The sequence below is a fragment of the Xenopus laevis genome, chromosome 9_10S, assembly GCF_017654675.1.
Source record: "Xenopus laevis strain J_2021 chromosome 9_10S, Xenopus_laevis_v10.1, whole genome shotgun sequence".
NCBI lineage: Eukaryota > Metazoa > Chordata > Amphibia > Anura > Pipidae > Xenopus > Xenopus laevis.
This window is the reverse complement of record NC_054388.1, coordinates 38683838-38694430: the sequence shown is the minus strand read 5'-3', so window position 1 is coordinate 38694430 and position 10593 is coordinate 38683838. Positions and strand designations below refer to the sequence as shown.

At 41.7% G+C, this 10593-nt stretch overlaps 1 protein-coding gene across 5 annotated transcripts in view; it reads right to left on the bottom strand.

The window, feature by feature from the left end:
• Positions 1–477: 477 nt before the first annotated feature.
• Positions 478–10593, bottom strand: part of LOC108702791 (voltage-dependent T-type calcium channel subunit alpha-1G) — a 118626-nt gene continuing 108510 nt past the window's right edge. For 4 of the 5 annotated variants that reach the window (XM_041579261.1, XM_018238480.2, XM_041579262.1 and 1 more), the window contains 6 exons: positions 10155–10496; positions 6856–6996; positions 6354–6488; positions 4027–4204; positions 2702–2868; positions 478–1513 (listed from right to left, as the gene is read on the bottom strand). In XM_041579261.1, the coding sequence (XP_041435195.1) occupies positions 689–1513; positions 2702–2868; positions 4027–4204; positions 6354–6488; positions 6856–6996; positions 10155–10496 (1788 nt within the window). In that variant the 3' untranslated portion in view covers positions 478–688. The remainder of the gene's footprint in view (positions 1514–2701; positions 2869–4026; positions 4205–6353; positions 6489–6855; positions 6997–10154; positions 10497–10593) is intronic. The other variant, XM_041579263.1, reaches the window with a different exon arrangement.

Below are 10593 nucleotides of genomic sequence, written 5' to 3'. Positions count from 1 at the left end.
GTAGCCAGCCCTCTGCCTTACCCTGTCCTTTCCTTTTGTGATGGCTGAAACTACTTGCTGTCTTTATTTATATACCTGCCCCCTTTGCTGATGTCATGGATGGGTTTGCTGGCATGGGTGAGTTCTATGTGGGAGGGTTGCAGTTTGACCAACACCCAACCTTTGACAGCTTGATGTAGTTCAGAAAGAACTAGAAGACTGCAGTTGGACATCTGTAATGGCACATCTTCCAGTTGCAACGTGCAACAGCTTGAGGACTGCAGCTTACTGCAAAAACTACTGTTTGTAATTAACAATTCATTTAACAGCTTTAAAACAACTGTTGTGATCACCAGTCTCCTGTTATAAATATATCATTGTACACTGTAAATATGGAAAATATTAAGGTATGTATTCAAAATGCCATTATTCGTTAATGGACAGTTTAGAGCTTCCGAACTTGCATTTTTTTTAAGTAGAATAACCCAAAAAGGCAGATACTCCAATAAATTTATTTAATAAAAAATATTATACATGTTGAGCTCTCTTATTCTTTCTTACTAAACAAAATTTTGGAAAATGTATTGCTATTATCCAAGCAGATGCATTGTTCAAGTATATTCCCAGAGCTGCAAGGTTCACAAGTCCCTCTTTGGATATTTAACCCAATAGAATCGAAATGTGTTTATTTTGGCACCCGATTGCATAGTCATTGATTTAATTCAACCGTATCCATAGAAAAACTGTCAACAGAAATTAGATCGGCCAGTGGTTTAGGGGATGTCTGCATTTCCGGAATGAAAGAGTCAACTATTTTATTGAGCTCGGTCGAGTCTGACGATTGTGATTGTCCACTTGAGACGTATGAGAGTGGTTGTTCTGATGCTTCTCCTGAGTAAACACAATCTGGACAGACAGGATCATGTCCACCTGTCCTGTGCACTATTTGCAAGTCCTCCTTCTCCTGAAATTTGTGGCTAATGAATCCACAAGAACGTGAAGTAGAGTAGCGATGAAGGGTGTTCTCTAAAGAACAAATTTCTATAGAATGTCTTCTGGGGTCATCCAACCAAGAGGATGTCTTTTTAAGGACACCTTGAGCATCTACGCTGTAGAACCTCTTCATGTCCTTCAAAATAACATTGCTGCTGTTACCTAGTTTCAGTTTCTGGCTTAAGGAGTATGCTGCAGAATAGACACTTAACGCTTTACATGTTTTGGAGTTGAGATGCCGTTCACAACATGTTGCACTCAACAAATCTTCTTTCTCTGGAACCTGTGAGGTTTCTCGTAATATGTTCATATTGGTGTGGGAAGTATCAGGGTACCTGAACATCTTGCAGGTATCTTGGACTTGCTGGGTGTAAACACTGCGTCGTTTCAACTGGCATAAAGTTCTCTCTGGTTCAATGAAAGCTGAGGATGTGTCTGTGGACACCTGGCAAACTGGAATATATACAGGTGGAGGATCAGTTATCCCAACATTTTCCTTGCTATTGGAAAAAAATTCCAAAGAGTCGGTTCTGATTGCTTCCTGAAAAAGAGATAAAAAGCAATGTTATTTTATCATTCAATTATTTATTCAATATATTTTTTATAGAGACCTACATTATTCAGGGTATAGTTCTCCTTTCAGAATGTTTTATTGATTTCTATATAAAACCTTTATATAAACAGGTACAGACTAAGTGACTGCTGGAGGATCCTTAAAGGAGAAGGAAAGGCTTGCAGCACTTGGTGGTGCCAAATGTTAGGCACCCCCTAGACTTTTTAGTTAAAGTTTGGCTTTTCGCTCTACTGCGCATACGCAGCCACGTGAAGAAAGCAGAAGATGAAAAAGAAGAGTTCCGTGGTGCTCACTGGTATAATCCCGGGCCGGTGCAGTTTTCTGCCAATAGGAGCACCGGCCCGGGGTTTCAGGTAAGTCAATACAATCAGAGCGCCCTAGGCAAGCTGGCCAGTTGCGGCGCAGGCTTAGATTGCGCATGCGCGAATGGCCGCTCGCGTGCGCATGCGCTGATTAGAGGTCTTGCGCATGCACACAAGTGCAAAAATGTTAAAATACCACAGATAGTTGGGCAGAGAAGGGAACCGGACTAGAAGTAGGTGACAGAGGTGTTACGTGCCTGGTGCCCCCCAGCTTTGCGCCCTAGGCACGTGCCTACTCTGCCTACCCCTAGTTCCGGCCCTGAATACAATCACTTGGGGGTGCCTAGGCCCATTGTTCTCTCTAAGCCAGTAATTGTTGATTTTTTAACTTTAAAGGAAAACTATACCCCCAAACAATGTAGGTCTCTATAAAAAGACATTGCATAAAACACCTCATATGTAAAACTCTGCTTCATGTAAATAAATAATTTTCATAATAATATACTTTTCTAGTAGTGTGTGCCTAGAATACCTAGGACAACAAATAAGTATTTACTCAAAAGACATTTTAATTTAAATGCAAACAAATATTCTGCACCATGAGGGTGGCGAGGCTGTACAAATTCTCTGTGTGCCATCAGCATGGTTTAATGGTAGCTCAGTGAACATCAAGAAAAAGCACAGTGGGCATTAGTGTTGTTTTTGCCTAATGCTGGTCAGTGATGTTAGGAAAAGTGGAACTTGATGGCCAGTTTTTTTATCAAACCAAATTGTGTAAGAACGTTTAATTTTCTTTATTAATTTTGCATTCATTTTTAAGAAATAGGGTTATGTTCCATGCAGTTTATTGTACCTGTCTCCGAAGCATCCTATTAGCAGATGGAGAACACAGGGGGGATGGGAGTTTGGGAATGATTGACAGCACTGTACTTCCTGAAGCTTCATTAGGAATGGAGATTTGTGGCACTTGGAGAAGAGAGTTGAGGTCATTTGGCTGAGACTCAATTGTTGTGCTGGAACCTGGGAAGGGAGATATAGAGAAGATTTATAAATATGGCTGCACCCATAAATGTGAAATTCAATTGCTGAGTTACCACTGATTCCTGTAATTTTAAAAATTCACACAACACCATACAAAGAGAGCCATGGACCCTTCTTTTGGGGAAAAATGAAGGATAAAATAGAGGAGGTGAAACAGATGGAATATCTTGCGGCCCTATGTAACAGATCGATCCCTCAATTTAATGAGATATGGGGAAACTGGAACTATTTCTCCCCCCCCTGATCACTAAAATCAATGAATACCAAGAAACAATATATTTAGGTGACAACCTTGATAAAACTGAACCCTTTTCTGTTCACAATCTGCAATTCTGTCTTGTTTTTCTTTTTTTCCTTTCCCTTTTTTTTATGATAATTATTACTATACGCGGAATTCATTTGTGATGACTGTTTAAAATACGAACTGTATAACTGGGAAGTGGAAGGTGATAATGTCATCTATGTCAAATGTAATAATTGCATTTTGAAAATTCAAAAATAAAGTTTAAAAAAAAAAAAAATTCACACAAACGATTATAATCTTTGACATGGGGTCATATTTATTAGAATGCTCTAGGGATGCACTGAATCTACTATTTTGGATTCAGTCGAACCCTGAATCCTTCGCAAACGATTAGGCTGAATACCGAACCGAATCTGAATCCTAATTTGCACATGCATATGCAAATTAGGGGTGGGAAGGGGAAAACAGTTTTAACTTCCTTGTTTTGTGACAAAAAGTCATGCGATTTTTCCTCCCCACCCCTAATTTGCATATGCAAATTAGGCGTTGGATTTGGTTCGCCCGGGGAGAAGGATTCGGCCGAATCCTGCTAAAAAGGCTGAATCCTGGCTGAATCCCGAACTGAATTCTGGATTCAGTGCATCCCTAGTATGAATCTGTAAAATGATCAAATCAGGTTCAACTTCATTGTGTTTGTCACAGAAATACTTCCTACTAACTTCTACAGCAGCTCTCTGGGTTTAAGGTGGGGAGATTTTAATTTCAGGTTTTTTTTCTATTAGACAAATTGTGAATACTTGTGGCTAAAAACGTGATTGCATTTTTTTCATAATAATAATATGAATACTATGACAAATATTTTTGGACAAACAGGTAAATCAGTGTGTTTCTACCTGATTTCTGGTAACAGTGGTTTCTTTGCTCGTGGCCCTCAACGCATGAGCCTCCTGTTTTCAACATGTAGCTGTCATTGGGCAGGGAGTGGGTCCGGCATACTGAAGGTTTTCGTACGCTGAGAAGATTAGTAGCCTCTTCTGTGGCTGTGGAATGTTTCTCCTCAGGGAGCCCCAGCTGCAAAATAATTTTTAAAAAAAATGTTGCATTAATGCTTAGCATCTGTGTGCCCTTTTGTAGGAGCGGGCGGCATGAATGATGGACGACTAAAGGTTTGTGAACACAGGAAGATTGAGAATCTATGCTCTATAGATACCTTCACTTCAAACTGACAGTAAGGGGCACATTTACCTAGGGTCGAATATCGAGGGTTAATTAACACTCGATATTTGACTGTCGAAGTAAAATCCTTCGACTTCGAATATCGAAGTCAAAGGATTTACCTCTATTCCTACGATCGAAGGAATAATCGTTCGATCGAACGATTAAATCCTTTGAATCGAACGATTCGAAGGATTCTAATCCATCGATCGAAGGATATTACTTCGATCAGCAAATTGTTAGGAAGCCTATAGGGACCTTCCCCATAGGCTAACATTGGCCTCGGTAGGTTTTAGGTGGCGAACTAGGGGGTCGAAGAATTTTTTAAAAAGACAGTACTTCAACTATCGAATGGTTCGAATAGTCGAACGATTTTTAGTTCGAATCATTCGATTCGAAGGTCATAGTCGAAGTTTGAAGTAGCCCATTCAATGGTCGAAGTAGCAATATTTGACCATTCGAAATTCTAACTTTTTTTCCTCTATTCCTTCACTCGAACTAAGTAAATAGGCCCCTAAAAGTTATTCTAATGATAAGAGCAGGCTAGGATGGAGGAACACAACATGAAAGCAATGGAGAGCCATATATTGGTAAAGAGATAACTGGAAGTTTCTATAACTGATAGGAACACAACAGTACTTCCCTCTAAGCTAAACAAAGCCCAGCAGTAAATCTACTGTCACATCTACCAGGGTGATGTTTCTTGGGCACCAGAGCCATTCTGTTATCAACTGTGAGGACCAATTTTATCATTTTAATGGGGACGTCTAGACTGGGTGTTGCTCTAAGGCAGACAACTGGGCTCTGAGGTTGCGTGGGCAATTGGTTTCTCCCTCTCTCCTGTTGACTGCTGCTCTAATGCTGCCTGTTCTCTTGTTCCATCTCACAACCAACATTTCATGGTACATTGTGGCCCAAGCATTTCCCAACAGACAGTGATATTCCCCCACCTCAAGACCTGCACAGACTCTTCAGGGCTGCAGGTGCAGTTTATATAATGTATGGAATGACATCACATTCTCATTGTGCACTGATAGGTATGTCATTGTGCAGAGCCCGATTAGGGCCTGACTGATTCAACTGGCATAGGGAAGCCCTGCTGAGTACAGAGATCCAGTTCTGTCACAGGGTTATTGGTGGCATAATTCTTTGAAGGAAAACTAAAGCTCAACTAAAGAAGTAGCTAGAAATGTTGCACATTATGTTTTGTGCTTCTGTACCAGCCCAAGGCAACCACAGCCCTTTAGCACGGAACATCTGTGTCTCCAAAGATGCCCCAGTAGCTCCCCATCTTCTTTTCTGCTGTTTCACTGCACATGCTCTGAGCTGCTGTCACTTACTGAGCTTAGTGACCCACTCAAAATATACAGTGCATATATAGAAATGTCACAATATAGGGCTGATTAGTAATTAATACAGATAATTACTACATAGCAGCACAGAAACCAGTGCAATTAGCATCAGAATTTAATAATCAGCCCTGTAGCATCAGCTTATATTACAGATCAACCTCATTTTCTGCTGGATAATTTGAAACGACCCCTAAGCTTAGCTTCTCAACAGCTGCTCAGAGCCCACTGAGTATTTAAGTGTCACAGACATTTTCCAAGATGATGACCCCCTGTGACAAGTTTGAAGTCCTGGATTATTTCTGCTATTCAGAAGCTGACATTTTAGGCTGGTGCAATAATGTCAGTAAAAAAAATATGGCATTTTTAGACATATTCATTTTTAGGCTTTAGTTCTCCTTTAATAGGCATTGTTGTGGGTACCACTTGGTGGTGTGGCTTAGAGGGATTTTGTAAATATAAAGTTTAAAATGGAAGACTCAGGTCCCTGTTATAAAAAAGTTTTTTCAATTATGCTTTATAAATAATATCCCACCATGAAGAATGATGTACTGAAACTGGTCTGGAAGCAAGATTAGTTTTGTCTACTAAACTCTACTACAATATCTGCCAAACAGCATCATTAGGTGCCCTATGTCTACAAAAAGTGCTCATACTTTGGTTTCCAGTACACCAAATGGGTTGAGGTTGGGGTCATCTGGCAAGGAGTCATCTGTCAGAGCTAAGGACCATGACTTTTCTGACAGAATGTCCGATGTCATTGATAGGCCTTCCATCTCTGCCAGTGGTATCTAGATGAAGGAAAAAAATAGAAACCATTACAAGAGCAACAAAATACAAAGTATATAATTATTATGTTTTCCAAGTGGCTCGGAAGCAAGGACTGGCCAACCCATGTCTTTTTCCTTTGCAGAAGATTGGCTTTATCCTAGTAAAGAAATACTCCTGGATAATTTGTATTCTTGAATAGAAGCCTCCTCTTTTGTCTTAAGTATCTTAGTGGGAACAACGTAAAAGAACCACACTGAGAAATACCAGCCTTCATAAATGTTTTTCACTTGTACTAAACCTTTATTCCACCAGTGATGTGGGGAGGATAAATCTGTATGCGGAGAATGGGCTTTTATGGTATATCAAGATAAATTAGGGGGAACTGACCTGTTTTTCTGAGGAGCCGTTGTCAGTGGGAGGGAGGGCGTAATGGTGGCACACAGAGCCAGACAAATTGTCCATCAGCTTCATCTCTCCTTCCAAGGATCCCTGGATCAGTAGTGATATTGTATCAAACATGTGTCTTTCCTGTAAGGGGTGTGCCAACGCATGCAGGGGAAAGGGGAGAAGGAGGCAGGAGATAGAAAATATACAGAGTACATCAAGAAGAGTACCAGGTACCTGCATTTCCCTTTGATAATGTACAAGAAACAGGCAAAGAAAAGACTGACAAAGTAGAATCAAACCAAGACGTGCTGTGGTGTCATAGATTCATAACATAACAGCTTGATGTCATCAAACATTCAGGGCAACCTAGTTGTCTTCTGTCTGGGTTGGTGTCACAGGACAAATTGGGCTGCTCTTCCTAATAGGGATGCACCGAATCCAGGATTCGGTTCGGGATTTGGCCAGGATTCGGCCTTTTTCAGCAGGATTCGGATTCAGCCGAATCCTTCTGCCCAGCCGAACCCGAATCCTGATTTGCATATGCAAATTAGGGGCAGGATGGGAAATCTCATGACTTTTTGTCATAAAACAAGGAAGTGAAAAATGTTTTCCCATTCCCACCCCTAATTAGCATTTGCAAATTAGGGTTCGGATTCGGGGAATCTTTCGCAAAGGATTCGGGGGTTCGGCCGAATCCAAAATAGTGGATTCGGTCCATCCCTAAGCATTACTAAGTGCTGATTGGCACACCTTATGCCAGTTTGGTCACCCTCTTTGTAGTTGGTCAGAAACATAAACTCCATAGAACTTTAGGGGAAATTGTTTTTAGGTGAATTTTTTTTCAGGCTCTACTTGTCCTTTAATGTTAAGGCATTCTGCAAATGCTGTTCACTTGCTGATCAGTAAATATGCACATACTGTGTATCATAACCCCCTGTGGCTTTATATTTACATTTAATATACACCAGGTACGAACAGGGCCAGATTTACATGCCGTTTGTCGCCCCCATCCCCTCCCCTTTATTCTGACATATTTTCATCATCAGGACCAGAGCAATGGGCATTGGTGCAGGGGAAACTTTAAAACTATTGTATCTCCTGCTTATCCCCAGTGTTTCTGAAGCAATGTGGGTGTTGTTGGACAGCATGCCGTCCCCTAACAATCTGCTGCCCTAGGCCCAGGCCTTAGTGGCCTCTCTACAAATCTGGGCATGGGTACTAAACAAGAAAGAAAAGCTGTTGTATTTGCTCACATTGGTTTAGCTACAGACAGTGGTGGTGGATATGTGAATTACAGGCAATGGTGGTGGATAAATTAATTAGAGGCAATGGTGGTGGATAAATTAATTACAGGCAGTGGTGGTGGACAAGTGAATTGCAGGTAATGGTGGTGGATAAATCAATTAGAGGCAGTGGTGGTGGTAAAGTTCATTTGTCTTTCACACATATTTTTCACTTCTCTCTATGGATTTATGTATACCATTTAAATAAAATAAAGTGAAATGTGAACTTTGTTATGTTATATTTTTAAAGATTTGCATCTATTTTACAAAGATACTGATTGGGATCATCCAGCTTCTCTTTATTTCTGTAGATGGCATTTTCTAATATTTGCAACTGATGAACCAACTGATTTCCACGGTATAAAGAATATTGATATGATATCCAGCTCCTCTTTATTTCCTCGTCTGACAATGTCTGACGCATTGGCAGATATGATGCATTAGAAACTGACATTTTCCATCAGGACCATCAACAAACCAACCAATGTTCATGGTACAAAAATATCTGTTGGAAGCATTGTCCCAGCATACATATACCAAAAAAATGATATGTGTTTTATGTGTGTGGCCAGCTAAAATGGTAACAAATGCATCTTTCATATTTTGCATCTGACATGAAAGAGCTGATCTAGGACTAATATGATTTCAGGTATGGGATCCGTTATCTGGAAACCCGTTATCCAGAAAGCTCTGAATTACAGAAAGGCCATCTCCAACGTTTATATGTTTTCTAGAAGACTATGAAGATCCAAGTTATGGAAGGATTCATTATCCGTAAGGGTGGTGGCACACAGGGAGATTAGTCGCCAAGCAACAAATCTTTGTTACTGCAGGCGACTAATCTCCCCGAAAAGCCATCCTGCCGGCAATAATGTGAATCGCTGGCGGGATGGCATATGTATCACTTCGGTTTTCCAAAGTTACCCGAAGTTTCCTTGTGAGGCAACTTCGGAAAACCGAAGAGATACGTATGCCATCCTGCCGGCGATTCGCATTCTTGCTGGTGGGAAGGCATTTAGGGAGATTAGTCACCTGCAGTAGAGAAGATTTGTCACTTTTCGACTAATTTCCCAGTGTGGCACCACCGTAAAACCTCATGTCCCAAACATTCTGGATAACAGGTCCCATACCTGCTGTTAGGTACTTACCGAGGGGACGACAGGGACGCCTGTCGCCCCCTCGACGGAGACGCCCGTCTCTCTCCTCCGCCGCCGATGCGGCTAGGCCTCAGGCGCCGGCTCCTATGGAGCGCGCCGCGCGCATGCGCAGCAATTAAAGGGACAGTTACGCTGACGCGATTGCGCAGGCGCTGGCGCTGATTCGCCAGCGTCCAATGGCGCCAAATTCAAATCCTTAAATGGCCAGCAGTCCTTTTGTGCCTTGCCCAACGTAGGTTCTGTTTATCGTTCCTGGGTGTGATTATTTCTGTGATTCTTGTTGTGACCTTTGGCTATTCCTGATTACTGTTTGACTTCCGCCTGCCCTGATCCTTTGGCTTGTTCCTGACTACTCTTTGGATTCCATTTTTGTACTTCGACCCTGTTAGTTGCTGACCCGGCCTGTGACCTCGACCACTCTGCTGTTTACCGATTTTGTACCGCATTTCCGATTGGTTTTGACTCGGCCCGTTCCTGGACTTTGTTAAACTTTACGTTTATTTCCCTTGCTCGCCCAGAGTTCTTCCCTCAGTCTCCTCACTATTAAGTCCTGGCGGCATCCGAGTAGCGGAGGGCTCCACCCGACGTGAAAGGCGGCGGTTATAGGCCGAAGCGTGAGCCGAGCCCGGGACATTCGGGTTTACTCTGGGTTGTGGGATACCGAACGTTACACCTGCATATTATTATAGTTAAATTAAAAAGATTCCTGATGCCACAGATCATCTATAAGTTTTGATCCTATAGTTAAAATCTCCTGGTACATTTGCTTCTAAATTAAATTTCACCTGAATCATTAGACAAAGAAACTTTTGGGCCAAGTTCTAACCATTGCTAGAAAATGAGGTGAGAAATGACTTACCATGGGATTGACTAATGAAAGCTGTGAGTCGGCCTTGTTCTGCACAGAATTCATATATCCATAAGAACCTTCCTGAGGGTAGCCAAGATCTCTCCCAGTCCACATAAACGGGTCTGGATCTGGAACCTGCATGTTCTGGATCTGTAACTCTAGTTCCATCTCTGCCTCTAACTCTGCCTCCTCCTTAGCTTCCTTATTGCTTTCCTCAAGGTGTTTCATGAGCACTGCTATTACCACATTGACCAGGACAAACTGGGCAGTCAGCACAAAAGAAACAAAATAGATTGGGGAGATGACGGTGTTGTAACAGGTGGAATCCTCATTGCAGTCACGGAGTGTGTCCTGTGGTGCAGAAGAAAGGTAACACAAGATTGCACAAGTTATTGTTTGAATTCCATAATGAGAATGTTTTCATAGCACCCCCCCCCACACACACACA